Here is a 25,479-nt window from a genome sequence, read left to right on the forward strand (position 1 = left end):
TTGGGCTAGGGACATGCCAGAGGTGGTCCCTGGACCCTCAGCCCTCAGCCGTGACTCCACATAGAAGTCAGCAGGAGGCAGGTGTGGGAGCAGCCATGTGTGGCCAGCACCACCTGCAGGTCTACCTGGGAGAGCGTTTTCTAAACCCTCGGTCCTCTTCCCATTACTAATTTTGTCCCCTTCCACACAGACCTCAAGCCCCTGCCTCCAGTACTGACCACAAAGAGGAAGCACACAGCACAGGCGTCTGAGGTAAGGACTCATCGGAGAGCAGCTTCAAAGCCACAAGAACTCACTGTGCAGCATCCGTGGCCCCAGGGGACACCTGCCGTGGAAAACCTCACACCATGGGTCTCTTCCACATTTGCCCTCCATGCTCAGAGCACGTAAGGCAGAGAGGGCTGTGCACCTACCAGGATGTAAACTGAACAGGACGGTGACAAAGAGAAGGCTTCTGGATGCAATGTGAAGTCTTGGGCCTTCTGGATGCACGTATCACAAAATGGATTCCCTTCTGTAAAGTGCTGTCTCCTTAGCACGCACGTACCACCAGACACGGAGCGCCAGGTCCGGCCCTGTGGCAGGAGCATGTGCCTGGAGGGGTGGGTCGGCCTCCCTCCCCCTCCCTTCTATCCCTGCATTTCCAGTGTGGGAAGGGTCGGCTGCACCCATGGCCTGGTCCAGTATCCAGACTCGGCCATCAGGCATGGTGTGTTCCTCCCTCCTTCTGCCTGAACCCATGGGTAACTCAACCTGGCCCCCAGGATGGCTGTGTGTGGTCTTGACCTTCCCTTCCCACACCGCAGCCTCAGCAGAGGGGACCCAGCCCAGTCCTGCTCACAGGAGGGCTTCCCAGAGGGCCACCAAGGAGGGTTCAGAGAGAGGAGCCGCTAGCCAACAGTCACCTGCCCAGCAGCCTAGGCTATTAAAGGACGTAAGAAAAGGACATGATGGGCAGCGAGCCATGGCCAGCAGCTCCAGGAAGATGGCAGCCTCTGCAGGTGCTCGCGGTCAGACGTGGAGAACTTCTGCCCCACTGTCCTCGGGTTCTGAGCAACAGGAAGAGTTTGTGTCGGAACGACAGGCTCCATGTCCATCCTTGGTGTCCAGGTTGGGCTCTGTTCGTGCCGATTTCTCGAAAATACTCTTATTGCTAGTTTCTGGGCAGTTCTGAACATAGATCACTCTGTTGTAGGCCTTGAGCCTCTTCCACAATTGCACATACACTTTGCACTGAACGTACATGAAGAGCAGCCCCCCAGTGAAGCCAATGGCCACGACCACCAGTTTAGTCCAAAAGGGCCACTCCAGGATCCCTGCAAGGGAAAAAGCACAGACGGCCAATCAGTAGGTCTGACGCCTGAGGGTCCTAACCCTTAGAGCCGGCAGGGTCTTCCTTCACTCGATCCTGCTTCAGCCAAGGAGGAGCAGAGCCTGGCCCCTTCACTCTGCTCCGCCAAGAGGCAGTCCTGGAGACTCGATCCCTTCCCACTGGATCGCAAAGATGGCCACCAGAGCAGGAGCAACTTGCCCACAGGAGACCTGGTGCTCACTGGCCCTACCACCTCCCAATCCTGGCATCCCTGGTCTGAATGGTGCAATGATCCGCTCCCAAGCACCCCCTTGGAACTCACCTGCCCACTGCAGTACCCACCTGTGACCTGCCCCTGCTTGATCTCCTCGGTGGTACGATCGATGAGCACGTACAAGGACCAGACCACGCAGGTGATGGCGATGACGTGGAACGTCACCGAGCACATGATCTTCCTGCGCTCGCTGGCCGTCATCTGCAGCTTCTCCCACTGCAAAGACAGCACGCATGCCACGCATGAGGATGCAGCTGGGGAACACCTGCTCCCCCACCCACCCTTGCCCACCTGGATGAACCATGCCCCAAACACCCAAAGCTACTGTCAAAGCACTTGAACCAGGCTGCAGGCAATGGACAGAGGCTGGGCTTGAGATGAGGCTACAACCACCACTCGCACCTCTTTGCTTACTCCCACAGGCTGATCTCGAATGGCCTGACAGAGGAGTGTAGGATCTCGGTCCTGATGGGGACACACTGGCTCGAGAGCCCGTGGCACATGTTACGTGGCCCTGCCTTGCTGACCGACACGGATGAGCAGAAGGGGATTGATGATGCCACGACACACCGGCAGATGGCCACGTGGTGAAGGTGAATGGCAGAAGGTGCTCACTCTTTTGGTCCTCTGCAACTCTGCAGCAACAGCCTGGGATCGGTGCTAAGAGTTCCTGGTACAAGCAGGCTCTGCCAGTCCCTTCTCCGCTAGGAGTTCATACAATTACTCCAAATAGCCAGACTTTTTCATCTACCAGCTTCCGAATCAGAAGAAAACACAGAGAGGTGGAGAGAAAGAACACAGTGTGAACGCTCTGGGGACGCTTTCCAACTCCAGCCAGGCCTTGCTCCAAGGGGCTCTCCATGGGTCCTGTTGCAAACAGAGCCTCTCAGAAAAACCCCTGGTGCTGCAAGATCCCCACAGATGGTACCCCAGAATTAGCAGGCATTACTAGGGCCAGCCATTGTTAAAGGAGTCTGCACCTGCCTCCCCTGATGTCCCGCCACCTCCGGCTGCCAAGTTCCCGGTGCTGCATTCTGTACCCACAGACCCCGGCTACATCCCAGGACACCTGCAGCTCCACTCTTTTGACTCAGAGAGTTCACCTCCTCCTTCTGGCTGTGTGTTTTTTTCCCACAGATATGGAGGCTCCCCAACCTCTTCTTCTTGGCCTCCAAGTCTCACCAATGCTTCCAGAACTGCTGAGACCCAAACTTCCCATGAGGCCACGACCACTGCACCTGCCCAGCAGAAGGGAGGCCCACAGCAGCACTGCCTTCTCTGAGCATCTGACATGCGTGTCCCTGCATTGCCATCTAGAAGTGGATTCCCCTGCAGTTCTCTTGCTCAGGTTTTGAGACGGGTATAGCTAGTCTTTTGTGCTTCCCAACAGAGCCTTCAGCACTGGGCATACCACTGCAGGACAGGGCCAGGCACAGGGTTCCTCACAGCAGGGGCAGTGCGCTCAAGGGGGCCTGTGCTTAGCTGCCTTTCCCCAGCCAGCAGGGCCCCTATGGGTGCAGACAGATCGACTCTGTGCCACATGGGCCCGGTCCTGAGGAGAGCCACTCACTCCGATATGCAGTCCTCGGGACAGACGTGACAAAACTGTCACCAAGGACAAACTTGGACTCAGCGTCACGTGACCATCTGTGGGCAGGGCCATGAGAGGAACAGACAAGGCAAGGAAACTTGAGGGTCCGCAAGGCCTGAAACCCCGCGGCTTGGAGCCAGCCCGTGTGAGCAGGCCCTGGCTCTCTGCCCCTGCATGCACACCTTCCTCAGAGGCTTCAGCTTGGTCTCCATGATGAACTCATACTTGCAGAGCTCGCAGCAGCGTGTGTCCGAGCTCTTGATCCACTGCTGCAGGCAGGCCTGGTGCACGAAGTGCAGGCTCCCCGTGCAGTGGCAGGGGGTGATGAGGGGGCTCTCGTCATCTCCCTCGCAGTGACAGATCCTGCATCAGAAGGAGAGGTGGTCACTGCCAGAAGGGCCCCACGATCCCCCACAGCCCGCTCCGCTCTGGGATGCAGACACCACAGGTTGGCGAGCAGCACCGGCGCGTGGGTATACACACACACAATGAAGACGGCCATGGCAGCTACCACGTGCCTGCTTGCCACAAAGGCGTGGGAGGTCTATGCGGCACAGGGGGAAGCAACACAGCCAACGACAGCGTGCTCAAGTCTCAACAAACACTCACAGGCTTTCCTCAGACACAGCGTGGAGCCGTCTTCCCAACAGAAGATGTTAAGAGGATTTCCACATCCGGCGAAACCAGTGAGCTACCTTCCAAGTGTACCACAACTAATGACAAAGACGAGGAGCTGGCTTTTTAGCTCTCGTCCCTAACTTCACTCACACGCCACTACTCACTTCCTCCATCGCTCAGTGAATGAACCACGCCAGGAACTGAAAACTCACCAGGAAAAGGTGTTGCAATGATGTCTTTTGAATCCTAAGTGTCCACGGTCTCCAAGGAACCAAGCAGCAGGACATGGCCACTAACCTCAAAGGACCAACTATCTTTCAGAAGGAAAGGGATTTTCCAGCTGCCAGGGACGAGACATCTGTCCTTACAGGAGCCAGGCTTTAGCCTGGGAGGTCTGCATCAGTGCCAAGGTTTTTGACCCAACCGCCAGAAAAAAACGAACAGCCGGCACCAAGCAGGGAAGACTGGGCCAAGGTCAGAATGGGCCAGGCCCAAGAATGGCTAAAAAGCAAGCTGTGAGCGACTTGGGAGGCTGCATCAGCACGATGCACAAGGGATGGTAACAGTGCATATTGGAGGGGTTGGCATTCAACCTAGCAATTAAGACACCCGGGTCCCAGGTCATGGCACCTGGCTCCAATTCCACACACCAACTCCCGACTCCAGCTTCCTGCCAAAGAAGGCCCTGGGAGGCAGCAGTGATGCTCCAGCAACTGGGTTCCTGACACCGACACAGGGGACCTATGGTGGGATACCCGACTCCTGGCCCGGCCCTAGCCTTTGTCCCACTCTAGCCACTGTGAACAACTGGGCAGAGTTGTAGGATGAACCTCCAGTTCTTTTTGTCTCTCAGATGCATAAAATGTTATCTAAGGTGGGAAGTGGAGGATGGCCCTAGACAGAGATGGCTGTGTTGAATAGGGGGAGAGGAGAGGGAAAAAGAGAGGGTGACAGGCTGGAAGAAGCCAGCAGCTGGGTAGAGCCACTTCCATGCTAGTGGGGACAGCGGGCAGAGAGGCTGGGTAGGGAGGCCTGGGCCGTGGAGCAGGAAGGCTACAGAGACTATCTTCCTTCTTCCAGCTTCTTTAAGCAAAGTCTACTTATCTCTCCTTGAGAGCAGTCAGCTTGGCCTTCGCCAGGCACAGCTTCTTCCTTCACCACCTGGGATACTACCAGGACTCATTTCACAGACATCAGCTTTCAAATACCCATACTCCATCCTTCAGAGGGAAACACGGACCCCCAACTGGCTATGACCACCTTCCTGGGACCTCACACACTAGAGCAAAGGGGGCTACGGAGGTGCACACAGGCACAGCCGGGGTGGCAGCTTCTGGCAAACCAACCTGCAGGCATCCCCTGATGCGGACTCAGGAGACACGAGGGGCCGTTTCTCAGCAGGGGGGGAAGGACAGTCGAGGTCACTGTCCTTTTCCACGGAACACAGGGGTGCCCGCGCGACCCCACCCGTCAGCCTGATGGATGTGCTGTCCTCAAAGACATCGTCGTCCCCCATGTCGTCAGAGCAGAAGCCCATGCTCCCAGCCAGCCCACTGGAGGCCTTGGCGGTGCGCGGGGCAGGGACACAGCTCTCCAGCTCCTGGAACCTGTGCAGGCTGCTGGCGCTCGAGCCGCGGGACAGCGACAGCAGGTAGCGGAGCAGCCTCCGGCTGCGTGACACAGCCTGGCCGTCTGCTGACTCATCCAGGAGCGGGACACGCACACTGCCCTTGCCGGCATCCCCCTCAGAGGCAGACAGGGATGAAAAGCAGGAGTGCCAGGGAGCGGCCCGCAGCCTGTGGCTGGGCGTCCTCCGGTCCTTGAGAGGGAACCCGCTCATCCCGAGACAGGGGCCCTGAGGGAGTGGCAGGCGGCCTTCCGAGCAGGTTCTCTCCGTGTAGTCCAAACTTGCCAGCACATCCTGGGCCTTCTCCCCAACATCGTTCAGGGACTTGGAGAATCTCAGTGCTCTTCTTGTTCTCGCATTCCTAGTGGGCTTTAAGGCCTGCACCCATTCCGAACCAAAGGCATCTCGCTTGGGCGCCTGTACTGTGTCTTTACAGAGAACTGTCACAGGGAGCCCTGCTGTCAGAGAACTCCGGCATGGAGCAGCTTTCAAGACAACGGCCGACTGCACGGGACTGTGGTGACAACACTCAGAAAACACTGCACTGGAACTGCATGCCGAACAGTGGGATAAAAGCACAGAGAGTAAAAACAATTTTAAAGAAGAACAGACATCAGAGTGAAGAAATGAGACTTGTGGGGCAGCTTCGTGAACAAGCAGCGTGTGACACTGGCCCAACAGCAGACTGACCAAGCAGCTGGGGTATGGAGACCCTGCAGACACCAGTGCCACCCAGGGGGACACGCACTGATCCTGGCAGCCTCGGCAGCAAGCAGAGAATTACCTGCAGATGTCCTGGGTGGACGGTGTGACCGAAGTGCGAGAGAAGGCAGAGACTGGAGCTGAGGCCGACGGAGGACTCACGGCCTGCAACGACACAGCTTCCGTCAGTTCCAGGAAGGAGCCAGGGAAGACAGCGCACACTGCCTCTCTGAACTGCAGTGCGTGCAGAACCCAGCAAGAGCCACCCTTCCCACTGCTCAGGGAGGAGCATGCATCAAGGGTGTGCAAGTCTGGGCAAAGCACTGCTTCTCTCATCTGTGGATAGAAGTGATGGGTCGGGCCCACCTCAGCTGGCCTGGGGGCAGTGGCGGTGGGGGCCTGCTTGCGACAGATTGGGCACTGTATCTGGACCTAGGCAATGCCACCGCCAGTATGTGGCAGCTGAAACTGCCCAGGATTCCCTAGGCATCTCAGGTTCACGTGGCGCATATCTGAGTCAGGAAACCAAGTATTACCTATCCATCAGGTGCCATGCAAACACGAGACGGGTGAGCTGCACAGTGCCAGCCTCTCGCTTCCACACGCCGCGCTCTCCCCTGGGACCTAGGGTGACCCTATCCAAGGCAGGCTGTCTGGACACCTCTGGTCCACAAAACTTCACTGTCCTGTCCCAGCTCTTGATACAAACGGAAGACTGCCTCGCCACAACGCCACCAACCCACAGTTCAGCTGGGGACCGAGGAGAAAGCTGAGCACAGAAGGCTCCCAAGAGATCTAAACTTGGAATTGTTAATTAGGAAAATTGGGAAGACTGTGGAGGGGAAAGGTTACAGGGCAGAATGGGGCCTCTGCGGGGTGCCCAAGTTGGTGGGAAGTGCAAGAAGAACCCACAGCAGGCAAAGACAAACAGGGAGGAAATGGGAAGCAGAGAGAGCAGAGAGCCTAAAGATACAATTCCACCACGCAAGGCCAGCAGGCTCCCCTGCCAGCTGGGGTGGGACATGCGTGCACACAAACTTCTCCCTCCTTGGAAGGAGTGAGCTCCTGCTTTGTGCACCCACACCAACCTCAGGTCAACACTGCTCAATCTGTCACAAGCAGTGCCACCCTCCCATCCACTGCCCCCAGGCCAGCTCAGGTGGCCCAGGTCCATCACAGCAGCAGGAAGCTAGACAGGAAGCAGAGCAGCCAGGCCTGCAACTGGTGCTCCAATATGGATGCTGGTGATGCAAGCAGCGCCTCAAACTGCTGACCCATGGTACGGGCCCCACCCCTTTTTTCGGTGCCACTCCTGGTCAGCACTCGACCCAGCCTGGCATTCGACCTATGGGCTCCTGGCTTCAGCCAGCCCCCACCAAACAGGTACCCACAAGGGCTTGACTGGGCCGTTCCCCAGGACTCTGTCTTCCTGGCCAGTGTGAGGGAGCCCATTTGTCCTCCACATACCTAGTCCAGGAAGTCACCATGGGATGGGGTGAAGAGAAGCAGTGCCGCTCTATTACCATCCAGCCTCTGAGTCACCCATGATTCTTATCCAACTGGACGTTCATATGGCAATAATGGTCACAGCACTGAAGACATCTCCCAAGATCCCCTTCACTCCTTACTAAGACTCTTCTTGAAACACAGGGAGGGCATTCCAGAACCAGAAGGAAGACGCAGCACTGTCCTCCAAGCCACACAGCACCAGTCAACTTGTCCTCCAGTACCCTCCTCCCAGGGAGGCCATGAAGGCTCCTGTCTCGGGGGTCAGTGCCCAAGGCTTTGTGCTACTGGGGGAATTCACTGTGAAGCACCAGGGAAACAGGCCGGAATCCCCAGGCTCCCGCAGTCTGTGTGATCGTAGCCATTTGGTTTTAAGGCTGCTCTGAGACTGACAGCTGTCCTCAGCTTCTTGCTCCTCCTTTTACCTCCCAGGGTTACCAGCTCTGTGCAGCATCTGTAGGCCAAACCAGAGGCTGCAGGGAAGTCAAGGCTGCCACCATCCCACCCTAGAGGGAAGAAGGGATGTGCAGCTGCATTCACCGCCTTGTCCCTGCCACGGGGCGGCCTCTTCTCCAGCACTGTGGGGACTGATGTTTAGGAAGATGCTGCTGCCCCTTCTGAGGGACAGAAGATGGAGATTTCCCTGGGACCTCCCTCCCTGTAGTCCTCAAAAGCGCAAAGACCCTCACTGACCCAAGCATATTTCCCTATCTTCTGAAGGGAAGGCAAACCCTGCGAGAGGGTGCGGGCATCTTCTCAGGGGAAGGACACCCAGCCAGGGTCCATGTCCCGGAAGGAGACAGGTCTCAGACTGCAAGCAAAACAGAAATGGTCTCTCATCCCTTCTGAACTCAGGGGTGTGGGTCGCACCTTGCATACCTGAGGTGGGGGACAGGGGTAAGGCCAAGTCCCAGGGGAGGAGGGCAGAGCCTGGGAGCCAGCAGCGCCTTCCAGACCATCCCCACACATGGCAGGACCTGTGTTCACTTGCCCATCATTTCTTGTCTCAGCTGCATCCCGTGAGTTCACACAGATATGGCTGTACTGGCACCAATGCCAAGGCTAACGAGACAGCAGCAGCACGCCAGAGGGCACTGCAGCTGGCAGCATGGATCTGCACCGCTTCACCTGCCTCAGCATCCTCTGCTCCAGTCCCATCTAACACAGCAGGACACGCTGTGCCCATGACGTCCCAGCTCAGCCAGCCTCCCAAGACGGAACCACTCTTCTTACTAGAGTGCAACAGCCTCTGACTCCTGCTTTGAGAACAGCAGGAAAACCAGCTCCCTTAAGAAGCTCCCATCACCAGCTGCACATGTCCTTAAGTTCAGGACCCATCCACATGTAGAGTAAAAGTGACCTGTTAGGGGTCTCAAATCGAGCAAAATCTACCAGTCAACCAGCAAGGGTCTGAGAGGCTGGCCTGAGCGAAAAGCAGAGGTGGCCTCCATACCACTGTGGTATGGAATCAGGGCAAGTTGAGCCCACACTAGGGCAGGCAAGCAGGGAGCCCTAGGGTCGGGGCTGCACAACACTGAACCCCAAGCACACCTCTGCTCTCTTTTCCATGAGGACTCCATAAGGCCTGGCAGAAGCTGCTGCTGTTTAGGAGCAGAACAGCCAGGCAAAGCCAAAAAACGCAGCCCTAGTCCCTCCCAAGTTCTCCGTGGTTCTCAGAAGAGAAGTTTCCAGTCATGAGAAGGAATGTACAGCAACCTCAAGACAAAACAATTCCGCTAGAAATCCCCTCTTCTGACACGGTCATAGCCAATCCTGCCCAGACCAGTCTCGAGTGTTGCCTTTCCTTTGAGCTCCCCTCTTTTAAACCATTTCAATGAGCCTGTTCAGACTATGTGGGGCCCTGGCAGTAATCAGCTCCACTCCCATCTCCACCTGCAAGAAGGTGGCCCTTAGGAGCAGGGCTGGCAGGCTAGCTCAGCACACCACACCTTCCCATACCGCTCCCTTTGCTCGCTCCCTTACACAGCTGCTGCCCAGCCTCCCCCTCTTCTCCACAGCAAACCCCAACAGGCCTCCTCAGCATTCGCCAGCAAAGCTACCTGTAAACATCTGTGGTCCTGGACCCCTAGCAAATGCGGGGACAAAGAAAAAGTGCAGTTGGCTTTGCTTGGCATCAAGGCAGGAAGGACTGGTTCGGGAGGGTGAGAGGGATCGTGTTCACCACTGATCTCAAACTGCCCTCAGTCAGATCAGTGACCCCAGAGAAAAGTGGGAAAGGGCAGACAGGTGACCCCTAAAACATGAAAATGCCTGATCTCTGTCACAAGGACAAGCAATCAGCAGCAACAACACTGCTGAGTTGCCCCGACACCCACAAACCTCCAATGTTCACCATCCTTTCCCTGAAAGTCCACCTGCCTTATGCTTTAAGAATGGGTCTGGAGGGGCAAGTGCAGCTCCCTGCAGTGTGGCGGCTGTGGGGGATGTCCCTGCCGGGTTGGACCCAATGCTGGGGACTCACGTCAAAGACACTGCCGGAAGGCAGTGAACGAGTCCTCGGGCTTGGGCGGCCAGTGCATCAAGTGGTGCCAGGCTTTGCCTGCTGGCCGCCCGCTGGCAAACTCTGGGGTTTTTAAGATATGTAGTTGTTGCCTGGGGACACTCATGACTAAGGTCAGTTTTAGTGTAGGTGAGAAGTGAATTTTGGGTGATTCCCAGTGACAGGGTCATGAGTTTCAGGCATGCGTGGGGACTGAGACCTGGTGGTTTGGAGGAAGTATCCAGAAGACAATTTGGGTTAGACAGATTCACCAGCCCAATTAGAAATATAGAGATGGGCTGTTAGCATAGAGCATCACTGATTGCCACACACCAGCCCTCACCAAAGCTATGGATAGGGGCCTCTTTGGCAGTGTTGGGTACCATTACCCGACTGTGTGGTGGAGTGGTGGAGTGGTCACATTTGGCAGGGTCAAGACTGTATCCAGCACGTGAGAGAACCTGGTCTGGGGATAGACTCTATGGGGTTGTGTGGGCCCAACCCTGTGGAAATACAAGTCCCCCTGGTTAGCTCGCAAGCAGGAGTTACGATGGACTAAGCTAGGTGTGACCATGCCACCTGCCATCACACACGAGTATAGGAACCCACAACAGTCAGGGCAGGTCAAGGCAGCAGCACCTGAATGTGCATCCTAAAACAGGATGAGGAGTGGGCTGGGCTGCCACTGGAAGGGGGCAGAATGGGCAGGGCTGAACAAACCTTAACTCACAAGAAACAACAGAAATCAGGTTGGAGCCTAGGTCATGCCAAGTAGGTCCTTGCACCTACTGATCCGCGTGAGACAGGGACGCTAAGCCACAGCATCTAAGGGGCCAGGACAAGTTAGGGGCTCTGCCAAGCTGAGTCAGAGCAACCACTGGCCTGCACATGATCTAAGGCTGGGAATAGGCCTGGTTGGGCAGCTAAGGGGACACCCTAGCTGGGTTGAGTTTCCCAGCAAGGAGCGCATGGGCTGGAATTGGGGCTGCATTCTGATCAGGATACGATTGTAATCTCACTTGGCACAAGTGTGGACTGGGACTGGAAGCACCAAGCTGAGCCAGACTCCAACACCATCTGGTGCTCTGCAGGACCAAGGGAAATGTGTGACAGACTAGGCTAGGTCTCAGCCTTTACTGAACCATGTGTGAGCTGTATGGGGGTATGGACGAGCCGTGGCTGGGTTGAAACATCCAACAGTAGGAACCAGATGGGGTTGAAGACCAGTCAGGACCCCCTGGTATGCGTGAAATCTGCCACTGGGAGAGTTTCTGATGGAGGAGCCTGGGCAACTCCTCTGGCAGGACACAGACCCTGCAGGTAAGCGCAAGAAGCACAACAGGAAACAGCCCAACACTGGCTATGGAAATTATCCCACTGGCATACACATGGCATGGATTGGGGGCAGACCAGGCTGAACCTCTTCACATCAACCGCTGGTGAGTCTGAGCACCAGAACAGAGTGTGAGTTGAGCCAGGTTCGGTTGCAACACATACCAGTACACATTAAGGAATGCCAAGGTGAGAAGAGCCCTCCTGGAGACCCTGGGGAAGGACGCACCTGCCTGGCGGCTGGCATCCTTGAATCCCACTCCACCTGACAGATCGCTGGTTGCCACACAGGGGCCCTGCCCATCCCCACATTCACTTGGGCGATTCATCTTCCAACTGCCCCTTCTGCCACCAGCCAGGGAGAATTCTCCGCTCTTTAGGACTCATAGGATTCCATGGGACTTGTGTGTACCAACCAAGATGATCTCACGATGTCACAGACAACCGGGCTACACAGGAAGGACACCACACTGCACCTACGAGTCCTGGGCGTTGGGGTAGGGTGGCTTTTGGGGAGCAGTCTAGACACCCGACTAACCAGGCTCAGCAAGTTGCTAAAGGTACTCACACTGAAAAACATCCGTCTGCTCCCCTCTGCCCCTGCACCTGGTCCTGTCTCACTCGGGGCTGGGATCCTGATTTGTACAGGCTGGGATTATGTGTCTGCACATCCTGGTGAGCACAGAAGTCATTCTGTCTAAGCCAATGCTTCATTACGAGACTCTGACTTCCAAAAATAAATCCTCGGTCACATTCAACTGCACAAAAGAACCACAATTAAAGGAGGAGAGGCCTTCTGTGGCTGCTGTGAGAAACACTGGGTGACCCTGCACCAAGGGCTGTGCAAGAGGCAGCTTTCTCCAGCAGCGATTATAGTTGTCCAGCCCAGGGCAGACACACAGCCCAGGTCCCACGGGCCAGGGTGGAGGATGAGAATGTCTCAAGGCCAACATGATTTCCACTGTAAATGACTGGTGAGCACGCTCCATTTGGCAGCACCGACATGGGTTACAGTTAGACACGTAGCACAGCCGCCGCCGCCACCCATCACAACATCGCTGCTGGAGTCCGTGGTCAAAGGCACTTTCTCCAAGCTTCTCCCACAGTTGGCATCTGCCTGCAGTTCACTGAGCCATGAGCAACCACCCTGAGCACTGAGGGCTTCGCAGGCCCAGAAACTACAGACGTGGCAAGGCTCAAAAGCACCAGGAGCTATACGAAAGAAGGGTTAAGTTGTTCCCCACTCAAACCAGCCTTTAACTTCTGTAACTTCCTTGAAAGAGTTAACTTCCAACAACAACCAAAAATCCGCCTTTGAGAGGATCCTCAGGGTAGAAGCACTGGCCTTGGACTCCAAAGTCCTCCGTGTCCCAGGGACCCTCCACTGAGCACATCACCCACTGAGGGGTTAATGATTTAAAACTCAGGTTACCAATCCAGTGGGATGCCACAGACATCAAAACCAGCTGAGGTGCGCCTCCCTCCACCCCAGGGACACACACTTCCATCACGAAGAACACACTTCTGACCCCTGCAGATTAACTTCAGCTCACCATCGTGCACCCACCTGGGAGGAAGAGAGTTTGCTTCCGCCCAGGCTACTTGGGCCAGCCTTGGCCCAAGGTAAGCAAAATTGCCAACGGTGAACCCTGGGTCCAGGAGCCAGCACCTAATAGGAACCCCAAAGGCCAGGAAAGTGGCCCTGACTTCACAGTTAAGGCTGAGTGAATTAGAGAAAGTGACAGGGAAAGTAGCCCACCCACGGCCCATCTAAGCACTGATCCAGAGACTTGCCTGAAACAGCTCCATTGCCCTGTGAGCCCAACCTCCCCACCGCCACCCTGGCCTCTCTGCCCCTGTCCCACAGCCTTGCCTGAAACACCTCCATTGCCCTGTCAGCCCGACCTCCCCACCCCTGTCCCACAGCCTTGCCCAGCGGAACCAGCAGCTCACAGGCCTCTCCTCCCACTGCTTCTCCAGCAGCACCCACCAAGGCCATGGGAGAAGCTGGGTCTGGAGCAGGACAGTTTTGTGGAAGCCACCGTGTGTGGTGAAAACATGGCAGGTATTGGAGGACACCTGCTGAAGGAGCTGACCCCCAAGGCAGAGGCCCTGGTGTGAGATCAAGACACCTCTAAACCCCATGAGCTGCTGATGGGGCTTCCGTCCCCAGCACTGAGACATCTGAACACACAGCAACACTGTCACATCCACAAGACACACCAGCCCACATGCCACTTAGCCTCTGCCAACTTCACCTCCCCCTGGCAAGCGGCCCCGGGAGGGAATGGCAAGGAAAGCCTCTGGGGTTCCCAGCAACGGTGCCAAACTTGCTCCCCCACACCACCTCCAGGCATCTGCACCAAGCAGATGGCCTAACAGTCTACCAAATTCCAACTGTGACCACGTGAGGAAGCAGCACCAAACACCCGGTGTGCCCAAGGTTGCCAAAGGGCAGCCACAGGGCAAAAACTGTGCTCTGTGACAACTCGGGTGAGGTGGCCTAGGGCTCCTGCCACAGATGGAGCAGCAACAACTACGTGAGGCCGCCCTCCTCCACCAACTCATTGCCCTATTTCTTTTCTTAAATTTTAATCAATGTATATTTTCTTATGATATAGTTCCATAGGTTCTAGGGTTGTCTGCGCCCTTTCCCTGAGGTCCCTCCCCACCCACCCCACTACCTGCATTGATTTCAAACTAAGAAACTTCAGCACAACAAAGGAAACAATCATCAAAGTAAGAAAGCAACCAACAGAGTGGTACAAAATCTTTGCACACTACATAGGGGCAAGGGACTAATATCCAGGATATACAAAGAACTCCAACATAACCGTAACAAAAGAAATAAACCAGTTAAGCAATGGGCAATGGAAATGATCAGACACTTCTCAAAGAAATACAGATGGCCAACAGACATATGGGAAATTCCTCAAGCTCCCTAGCAATAAGGAAAATTCAAATAAAAACAACATTGAGGTTCCACTTAAGTCCAGTAAGGATGGCTCACAGAGAGAAAACTACCAACAGCACCTACTGGTGAGGATACGGGGAAAAGGAACAATACTCCACTGTTGGTGGGAAGGCAGGCTGGTACAGCCACTGTGGAAGTCAGTATGGTGAATACTTAAAACTCACCTACCATATGACCCAGCAATTGCACTCCTAGGAATATATCCAAAGGACCTGATACATGAGAAAGCAACTTGCAACCCTGTATTCATTGCAATCAATAATTGCGAAAACTTGAAATCAATCAAGATGCCTTATTTTGGTCTTGACTTCCTTTGCTTTTGGTGATATTGTAGGAAGTCTTGCCTGTGCCTACATCTTGTAGAGTACTTTCTATGTTTTCTTCTAGAAGTTTAATGGTTTCTGGGTGTAGATTTAGGTCCTGTACCCATTTAGATTTGATCTTTGTGTACAGTGGGAGGTGGGGACCTTGTCTTTTAGTTCTGCTATCCAAGTGTCCCGATAGCATTTATTAGAGACCTTGTATCTTCCCTGAATTATTTTCTGTTCTTTTCTCAAAGATTAGAGGGCTGTACGTGGCTTCAGATGTTTCTATTCTGCTCCACTGGTCTTCCTCTGTTTCATCCGTACCAGTACCAGGCTGTCCTGATTACTACCACCCTATAATATGTCCTAAGGTCTGGGATTGTGACCCCTGCAGCTAAGATCTTATTCTTCAGGATAGTCTGGCTATTCATGGTCTTTTGTGCTTCCAGATGAACCTCTGTATCACTTTTTTCCAGCTCTGTGAAGAATAATCTAGGTATTTTGATTGAAATTCATGTTGAATTTGTACGTTTCTTTTGGTAATATGGCCATTTTGATGATATTGGCACTACTCATCCAGGAACATGGTATATTTCTCTACTTTCTGAGGTTTTCTATTTCTGTTTTCAATGTTTTATAATCTTCCTCATAGAGATCTTCCACATCTTTAGTTAGGTTTATTCCTAGGTATTTCAGTATCTTGTTATTTTGAAGGGTACCATGCTGATTAGTTCTTTTTCAGCCTTGAAGCTGTTTGCATACACTAAGGCCACTGCTTTCTGTTCATTTATTTTGTACCCTGCCACTTTACCAAACTCTCATATAAGATCCAGTAATCTTTTCATTGACTCTTTGGATTCCCCTACATAAAGAATCATATCATCTGAAAAGCTTGACTTCCTCTTTTCCTATTTGAATTCCCTTAATTTCTTTTTCTTGCCTAATGGCTGTTCTGAGTACTTCCAGTACTATGTTCAACAGCAGTGGGGACAGTGGACATCCTTGTCTGGTTCCAGATATTAGTGGGGACATTTCCAGTTTTTCCCCATTCAGTATGATGTTGGCATTGGGTTTTTCATAAACTGCTTTGATTATGTTGTGGAGTGTTCCTTCTTATGCCTACCTTGCTTAGGGTTTCAGCATGAAGGAATGTTGAATTTTATCAAATGCTTTCTCTGCATTAGTTGAGATTATCATATCACTTTTATTCTTCAGTTTTTTGACATGGTGTATCACAGTGATAGATTTGCTTAAGCTAAACCATCCCTACATGACCGAAATAAATCCCACCTGGTCTGTTTGAACCATCTGTCTAATGTACTTTCATATTCTGTTGGCTAGAGTTCTGTTGAGAATTCTAGCCTCAATGTTCATCAAGGATATTGGTCTATAACCTTCTTTCTCTGTTGTGTGTCTGGCTTTGGTAGTGATGTTTGCCTCATAGAAACAGGTTGGAAGGATTGCCTCCTCTTCAATTGTTCTGAATTGTTTATGAAGCATTGGAGTCAGTTCCACTAGGAATGCTTTGTAGAATATAGCAGACAAGTCATCTGGGCCTGGACTTTTCTTTGTTGGGAGTGCTTTAATTACTGTTCCTATCTCTGTCTCAGTTACAGGGTTATTTATATTTTCTGTAGCCTTATGATTTAGTTTTGGTAGTTGGCATGAGTCCAGGAATCCATCCATTTCTTGAAAGTCTCCTGATTTGTTGGCATATAATTACTTGTAGTAGTTTTTTATTATTCTCTGTATGGCTGAGGTGTCTGTTGTTATGCTCCCTTTTCCGTCTTTGACACTATTAATTCTTGCCTTTTCCTGCTTTGTGTGTCAGTTGATCCAGTGGGGTGTCTATTATGTTTATTTTCTCAAATAACCAACTTTTCGATTCATTGATTTTTTGTATTGTCCTTTTGGTCTCTACTTGGTTTACTTCTTTTATTTTGATTATTTCTTTTTTTCTTTTGTTCTTGGGATTTTTTTTGCTTTGTTTTTTCTAGTTCCTTCAGGTATATACTTAGATAATTTACCTGGTGTGTTTCTTGTTTCCTAATGCAGGTGCCAACTGCGATGAATTTACCTCTTAACAATGTCTTCGCAGTATCCCACAAGTTTTAGTAGGTTGTGTTTGTGTCTTCACATACTTTTTTAATTTCTTCTTTAATTTTTTTCTCTGACCCATTGTTTGTTTAGTAGCATGTTGTTCATCTTCCAAGAGTTTAAAAATTTCCTAGGGTGTTTGGATCTGTGGATCTCTAGTTTACCCCCCTGGTGGTCTGAGATTTCAATTTTTGATTTCAATTTTTTAAAAGTTGGTAAGGCTTTTTTTGTGACCTATCACTTGATTGATCCTGGAGCAGGTTCCAATGAACAGCTGAAAAGAATGTGTATTCAGTGTCCATAGGATAGAAGGTTCTGTATGTGTATATTAAGTCCATTTGTTCTATTGTCTGTATGTGATCTGTTGCCTCTTTGCTGAGTTTGTCTCATCGATCTGTCTATGTTAATGGAATATTAAGGTTTCCCATTACTATTGTATTATCATCAATGTCTCCACTTAGGTTCATTAATAATTGTTTCATATAGTTGGGTGCTCTTATATTTGGTGCATATACATTTACTACGGCTATTTCTTCTTGGCATATGACTTCCTTAATCATTATGTAGTGTCCCTCTTTATCTCTTTCAATATTTTCATGGTGAGGTCTAAATCACCTGATATTAAAATGGCTACTCCAGCTCTTTTTTCTTTTCCATTGGCCTTTCACTAACAATTTCCTTGAATATTTATTGACTGGATGTGTCTCTTGTAGGCAACCAATAGATGAGTACTGCTTTTTGATCCACTCTGTTAATCTATGTCTTTTCACTGTTGAATTTAGGCCACTTGTATTCAGAGTTATTACTGAGAGGTGGTGATTTAGTCCTGTCGTGTGTGTGTGTGTGTGTGTGTGTGGTGGTCTGTGAACTTCGGATTCTTTTATGGTTTTTTTTTTGGGGGGGGAATCTTCCCCTTTGCCATTGTTGATTGTGATTAGCTTCCTTTCTTTCTGACTTCACATTTCTGAGCAGCGTTTCCAGGGCTTGCTTAGTTTTGGCATATTCTTCCAACTTCTCTTTACTATGAAAATATTTTATTTCATGTTCAAATACAAATGAGAGCTTTACTGGATATATTATCCCAGATTGACAGCTTTTCTGTTTTGGAATCTGGAAAATGCTACTCCATTCTCTTGTTTGAGGGTCTCTTCTGAGAAGTCAGCAGTGATTCTGATTGATTTTCCTTTGAGTGTTATCTGCTCCTTTTCTCATGTTTGGTTCAATATTCTTTCTTTATGTTCAGTTGAGGGAAGCTTGACCACAATGTGTCTGGATGAGGGTCCTTTCGGATCTAACCCATTTGGTGTTCTCTACCGCTCCTGTATTTGACTTTCCCTTATGTTCCCAGTATTTGGGAAGTTCTCTTTTATAATTTCATTGAATACCTCCTGCAACTCTCCTTCTCTTTCCACTCCTTCAAGAATTCCTGTGATCCTAATATTTGATTTTTTTTTATATAATTCATTTCTTGGAGAGATTTTTATTTTTTTTTTTTTTGCTTTATTCAGATTTTCTTCCAGATGCCTAATTAGTTGTGTGCTCTCCTCTTGGTTATCGTCCACTTCTGATACTCCTTCTTCTGCAGCATTTATTCCATTGTTTAAGCTCTCTATTGTTTTCCTTAGCCCTAGTATTTCAGTTTGGACCTGTTTTATCTTTGTGATGATGTTATTCTTTAATTCCTTAAGTTCTTCCCAACATTTTTCATTGTGTCTGAAAAGTTTCATGGTGATTTTCTGTATTCCCTGTCTGGGAGCTCCTCCATATCTTCATCCTGCAGCTTTAGGATTGAGGTGGTCTTCTGTTCATTTTTGAGGGAAGCACTGGCCCCTGGTATGTAGTGTTCCCTATTTTTCTACATTTCCCCATGATTTTTCAGATCTGTGGGCTGTCTTATGGCTGTCAAATTGCGTGCTTTCTGCCTCTGATGGTTTTCTAGTATTTTCTGATACACCTGTGTGTAGTCTGAGAGGCTGGTAGCACACAAGGAGACTCACTGTGTCCCTGCTTGGAGGGTGGAAGGGGTTTCTTTGACCTGCCACCCTCAGGCAGCAGATGGTGCTCATGGGCCAATGTAGATCTAGTAAGGCTGCAACTGAGTCTTGGGGTGTTGTGTGTTAACCCGGGTTGCCGTGCATCCGACAACTGTACTTCCTCCCTGTGACTCAGCATCCGTGCCACTCTGGGGGGTGACTGAGATTCACGCTGGTTATCTCCCTGTATAGGTCCACGACTCACCCAGCTTTTTCTGCATCCCTGTTTGCAGTCAGCATTTGCCCTCCCAGGCTGTCAGTTGCCAGCTGCAATCCTGTGCACCTACCATAACTCTTCCTTGCCTTCATGGCACCTGTCTCCCTCCGGTGAACTGTAGGAGCTTCAGACACCTCGTCTGGCAGTTTTCTTCCAGCTCCCTGCTCATCTGGATCCTGTCCCTAAGCTTTCTTCACAGTCATCCATAATCAGCCATCTTGGATCTCCCCTCACTGCCCTATTTCTGTCACAGGAGAGTCAATGTGCTGGACTCTGGCACAAATACAGACACACATGCTCCACCTTCCAAGAAGTCTAAGGCTGAGGAACTTGAGCTGTCTCCTCTGGCCTCTGGAATGGAGAAACCAACCACTTCCCCAGACAACCTCATGTGGTCTGTCCCTTTTTACGCCTAAGTGGGTCAGCCAGTCTCCCTTTCCAGGTTGAATCTGACCCAACTGTTCCAGGTAGCCACAACACTGGAAAAGAGCCAAGAGGTCTAGGGTAGCCAGTGCTCAGACGCCCTGGGAACCACAAGTCGAACAAAAGCACAGCAGTAACTCCATCTGTTCATTAGCACGCCCAGTCTGACTGCCACCAGAGAACACTTGACTCCCAGACATGCACCACACTCATGGCACCTGCAGAAACAAGTAGAGTTCCAAACATGGCCTGCAGGCTGCTAGCCTTTGGTGATGGCAAGAACCTAGAGGACTTGGCAGAGGGCACTCTCCACCAAGCTTCCAGGGCCTTCTCCCTGGGGCAAATGCTGCCCATCATAAAGTGGCTCAAAAAACTCCACCACCTGGTAAAAGCCTATTCCCACTGCTGAACTTCCGGCTTTCCTTGGGTCAAACAGCACCATGTCTGTGTGCTGCCCTTTGTATGCCACAAGCCAGGCCCCACATTATAGAAAGACAAGCCTCTGGGATCAACCTTGCCTAGGATGGTCCTGGTGTCTGGACACTAGCAAGGGGCAGGCATACAGTAACATACCATGTCCCACTGAAGCACCCAGGTTCAATAGTAGCACTGCAGCCCAGAACTCCAGCTGCCTGCCAGTGAGTGCTGAGGGGCGGTGGCAGTGGCTTGAGTACTTGGGCTCCTCACCCCTGTACAAGATCTGGTTTAAGCTGTTGGCTTCCAGCCCCAGCGAAGGGACACAGTGGGTACAGAACCGCTGGAGTACTTTCTTTCTCCCTGTCTCTCAAAAAAGGAAAGAAATTATGGCAGGATAGAATGAGCTTGAATTCCAACCTGTCTCTGGAAGATTCCAGGCCAACGACGGCTGGCAACATAAGCTCAAAGTGTACCGGCACCAAGAGCTGAGCACCGTGAAGCTGTCATTCCGGTGACTAGAGCTGGCCTTCTCTGGCCACCTCAAGTACTGACATTTCCAACTATCTGTCCACTGTGGGTCAGCCCCACCCTGGCCGACTCCTTCCTGCCGTTAACAGTCTGCCTTCCTTTCAACTGGGGCCTCCTGCAATTCTCCATCTCAGCCCCTGCTGATCCTTTTCCAGGTTCTGGCTCCATCCGAGGCCCACACACAGACCAGTACTGTCTGCTTCAGTATTCACAGCACAACATCTGGCAGCGGGTCCAGGGCTGGACAGGCAATGAATGTGTGTCATGCTCACAAATGCTGCACTGGGCCTGCTAGGCTCACATGCAGGTGGAGGGGCGGTGGTGCAAGCACACAGTGCTAGTGGACAGGTAGCTCCTTCTGCTCTCCGGGGTCTACTCCGAGGCTCTGCTCAGTGCCTTGCTGCTCCCCACCCCCAGCACCTGCAGTGGCAGTTCCTTAGTAGGCAGAGGCTCCCAGGAATGACAGTAGATAAGATGGTCCAGCCTCTATTCCTCTCCTCTCTCTACCACACAGTCTCCTAAAGGCACCCCCTATGTCTGGCTCTACCTCATAAAGGACCAGGAACAATACATATGCTTAAGTAACAAACCAAGGAGTGTATTATAGTTTTAAGTAACTACATTTTGTGTTCTAAAACTAACCAAACACGTGATTTCAGATACTATGCAGTGATCTATTTTGAGCTGGTCCTTCAAAAAATGATTATGCAGAGTGGCACAGAGGGGTCTGTGGGTGGGGGACCTGGGGAAGATGGCTCCAGGATGCTCCGCTGGCCCGTAATTAAGTCCTCCACCAGGTGGCGCCAAAGCACTCAGTCAACAGAGCAGGACAAACCTGCTATGCCCAAAGACAAGTGGTTCTAGACAGGGTACCAGTATCATTACAAATGGAGCATGATACAGAGGGAGCAAAGATCGTACTACATTGAGTGATGTGATGTAGATTCAAGAAGTGGAGGGAGAGCACCTCTAAGGAAGCAGAGCCTTAGAAGAAACCAAAGTGAGGAACTGGCCATTCCGGTGAACAGGAGTGGTAGTGAGGACGCCTCTCCACTGGAGGGAACCGCATGTCCACAGGTGGGCAGGAAGCAGGCTAGCCTGTTTGACCACTCATCTGATTATGGTAACCAAGAGACACTGCACTGGGCAAGGCTTCAAGTGGTCCATGTGGGGTCCCTGTAGACTCAGGCCAAGGTATGGGGCTGGACCTTGACCTTATTCTAAGATCAACAACAAGCACCAGAATTCATGTCGTGGCTCCGGCGCAAGGACTGTGGAGGAGGCCAGAAAGTAGGTAGAGGCTTGGAAGTGTCTGGGATCTGAGAAGGCCTTGGCCAGCAGGGCTGGAATCAGCTTGATGACAGGGCAAGAGAAAGGTATGAAGTGTATTCAGGTGTTGGGCACACCCTGCAATCACTGGCTTAGCATGCACCAGGAACCTCCAGGGTCGCCCTCTGGCCTTGGCAATGACAGGTCAGGGTAAACAAGTCACAGCCCTGCGTTCATGGAACAGAGGTGTTTTTGAAGCAAGAAGGACAGCTAGGACAGCCAGGCTCAGTGACAGATAACCGCAAATCAGGCTCAGACAGACAGAGGCAGAGACAGCACTGCTGCTGCCACAGCCAACAACGCTGGGGTTTAAAGCAGGCCAGCCAGCCTTCCTCTGCAGGCTCCAGAGAGACCCCCCCAGATTTCAGACTTTTGCCTCTACAACTGTGAGAAAACAAATCTGTGTTCTAAAAAAAAAAAAAAAAATACATAGAAATGCTTCAATATGCTTCCTTCATTAGCTCTTGAAGGAAACTCAATCGAAAAAAGCTAGGTAATTCTTATTTATTTGTGACTCAGAGACAGGAGCTGTGGCTGCCCTGCAAGGCCATGCTTCGCACTCTGTAGCCTTCCTTTTATACAAAATCAAGTGGAAGAACAGGACCAGATCACAAATACATCCAAGAAAAGGTCATTTAATGTCACAGAGGATCTACCAGATTAGGTTAAAAGATGATTTAATGAAAACATTCGTGCTGTTAATAAATTTAAATGGTAAATAACTTACTATCCATTTTGGCATATCAAGGAAGCCCTGAGACAGGACAGGTTGTGTCCCACTGTGTACGTCAGGGTCCTGCCAGGAACTCTGCCACACTGGCCACACACCAAACATGGGAACTTACACGACCCACAAGTCGAGCCCATGTCTGAGCTGATGTGGCCACATGCAAACAGCTGGCCACATGCAGGCGTGGCAGCTGCCGTGACTGGTATCTCAGGCCTTTCCTTTTCCTATCTGCCTTCCAGCTGGAGGTGGCCTGTGAGCCAGTTCCAGCAAAAAGAGGCGCAGGCAAAACTCGGGAAGCTGGGTGGGGCTTCCTGCCCAAAAGGGCCCCTATCAACTGATGGCCTACCCCGTTCCTATTAAAAGCCACAACCAAGGTGCCAGGCAGCTCAGCTCCCACTGAGACATGCACCATGATGGAGGATGGCCAGGTAGCGAGAAGGCAGCACAGACAGCAAAGACAGAACAAGTAAGTTAGTCCTGCACCCCACCTTCAGATATCTCACTATCTAAACTCTGTAAAGCCACAAGTATTTACATCACCACAGTTGGCGTTTCATTATTTTCTGCCAAATGCAGTCCTAATTGAGTCAACACTCTGGTGAAAACTGACTACAAGAGATGGCATTTCCCCACAAGTCTCCTGCTCTCCTGTTAGACACTCAAGGTGGCCTCACAAGGAAAACATTAAATGCCACACGTCCTGCGTGGGCACAGGAACGGGTTACAGAAATCTAGCAAGAGTTTCAGGTTCAGTGACAAAAACACACAGCAGAACAACGGCGGCGGCCTCCTCAGGACAGGGTGCTGTGCCAGCAGGACATGCCTCACCCCGCCCCCTGCCCGTGCGCAACACTGGAGCTGCGTCACCCACTTCTATCCCGCACACTGAAAACCGATCAAAGACCTAAGTTTAACAATGATGATACAGGGCCCAGCGGCGTGGCCTAGCGGCTGAAGTCCTCGCCTTGAAAGCCCCAGGATCCCATACGGCCGCCGGTTCTAATCCCGGCAGCTCCACTTCCCATCCAGCTCCCTTTTGTGGCCTGGGAAAGCAGTTGAGGACGGCCCAATGCATTGGGACACTGCACCCGCATGGGAGACCCGGAGGAGGTTCCAGGTTCCCGGCTTCGGATCGGCGCACATAGGCCCATTTCAGCTCACTTAGGGAGTGAATCATCGGACGGAAGATCTTCCTCTCTGTCTCTCCTCCTCTGTGTATATCTGGCTGTAATAAAATGAATAAATCTTTAAAAAAAAAACAATGATGATATTAGGAAAATGAAGGGCAGTCACTTCAAGATATTGGTGTGGGCAATACATTAGGGGGGATAAGACCCCAAAACAGAGGCAGTGAAAGTAGTAACAGACAAATGAAACTGCTAAGAAGCTTCAGCACAGCAAAAGAACCAACTAGCAGAATAAAAATATAACCCACAGTGTGGGAGAAAATTTTGGCCAACTTTCACCTAGGCACTGATAATTGGGGATTAGAAGGAACAAACACAGTAATCAAAAAAAATTCAATTTAAAGACAGACAAATGATACAAACATTTTACAAAAGAACAATTTCAAATGACCAAGAAGTTTGCAAAAACATGCCCAACATCACTAGTCCTACAGAAAAGCAAATCAAAACTACAGTGGGATATACTTACTCCAGTCAGAAAGACTGTTACTGCAACGTTGTTGAGGCCCCTGTGCGGCAGATGGATCTTCCACCCACAGTGTTGGCTCATGTCCTGGCTGCTTCACTTCCAATCCAGCTCCCTGCTAATGGCTTGGGAAATCAGCAGAGGATGGCGCAAGTGCTTAGGCCCCTGCACACACTGGAGATCCAGAACAAACTCCTGACTCCTGGCTTCCGACTGGTCCAGCCCTGGCTAGTGCAGCCATTTGGAAAATCTGTCTCTGTCTCCCCTTCACCCCGTATCTTTAACTTTCAAGTTACATAAATCTTTTTAAAAAGGAAGAAGATGAACACTGTCAAAAGTGATGTAAATGTGGGCAGCCACCATGAAGAGCAGCACAGAGGTTCCTCAGAAACTACAAACCCAACTGCTGTATGACCCAACTATCCCCCTCGAGCATCCACGCAAAGGAAATGAAACCAGCGCAGCAAAGAGGTGCCTGCACTGCCAGGCTCACAAGGAAACAATCTCGATGTCCATCAGTGGACGAGTGGACAGACAGTGCAGTGTGCATAAACGACAGAATATTATTCAGCCGTCGAAAGAATCCTATCCTTTGCAGCTTACTAAACCAGATGCCACGGGAGGATATCATGTTAAGTGAAGTCAGTCAGAAAGGAATTTACCATAGGCTCTTTCTCACATGGAAGATTTTAAAAAATCGACGTGAATGTAGCATGGTGATGACTAGAGGTGCGGGAGTAGGGAGGAAATGGAGGCAGGCCACATGCCGGACGCCAAACCAGACAGGAGGGGGAAGCTGAACTGCTCCAAGCACAGCAGGGTGGCTACAGTTCACAACAACCTACTTCCAGAAGAGAGAAGCTCGAAGGCACCCAATGTAAACCAACAGCAAGAAGAAGGGAACAGTTATCCTGACTTGAAAGGCACCCACTGCACATACTTACCCAACCACCAACTCAAACATCCTTAATACACATGCTTGTCACATCCTAATTTTAAAAGTTCCTTAGATGTTTAAGGACATGGAAATTCTACTTATCTGATCATCACCCAATGAATACATACAGTATCTTTTTCACTACACAATGTACAATTTAAAAACGCTTCCTAATGACACAGTCTCCCATTCCCCCTTTGATCTGTAAGGGAAATGCATATAACTGTACAAATTGTCTAAGAACAGCAAAACACCAATGTGCTCATGGATGGCATCGCAGTAGTTCTCTACCTTAGAAATGTTGCTTGAATGACTCATGGAATGTCCCAAAGTCTTCTCATTCTGCAAGTAAAACAAACAGGTATGAGGTTTCA

General features: G+C 51.1%; 1 protein-coding gene across 4 annotated transcripts in view; it reads right to left on the minus strand.

The window, feature by feature from the left end:
- Positions 1–896: 896 nt before the first annotated feature.
- The window catches only part of MARCHF8 (membrane associated ring-CH-type finger 8), a 103,635-nt gene continuing 79,052 nt past the window's right edge, over positions 897–25,479 (minus strand). Inside the window, exons 3-8 of one of the 4 annotated variants that reach the window (XM_012930780.2) lie at positions 25,397–25,447; positions 6,207–6,289; positions 5,142–5,972; positions 3,360–3,540; positions 1,655–1,802; positions 897–1,316 (exon numbers count right to left, since the gene is read on the minus strand). In XM_012930780.2, the coding sequence (XP_012786234.2) occupies positions 1,012–1,316; positions 1,655–1,802; positions 3,360–3,540; positions 5,142–5,972; positions 6,207–6,289; positions 25,397–25,447 (1,599 nt within the window). In that variant the 3' untranslated portion in view covers positions 897–1,011. The remainder of the gene's footprint in view (positions 1,317–1,654; positions 1,803–3,359; positions 3,541–5,141; positions 5,973–6,206; positions 6,290–25,396; positions 25,448–25,479) is intronic. The other 3 variants (XM_058671077.1, XM_004598652.2, XM_058671078.1) reach the window with 3 other exon arrangements.

The sequence above is a fragment of the Ochotona princeps genome, chromosome 13, assembly GCF_030435755.1.
Source record: "Ochotona princeps isolate mOchPri1 chromosome 13, mOchPri1.hap1, whole genome shotgun sequence".
Lineage (NCBI taxonomy): Eukaryota > Metazoa > Chordata > Mammalia > Lagomorpha > Ochotonidae > Ochotona > Ochotona princeps.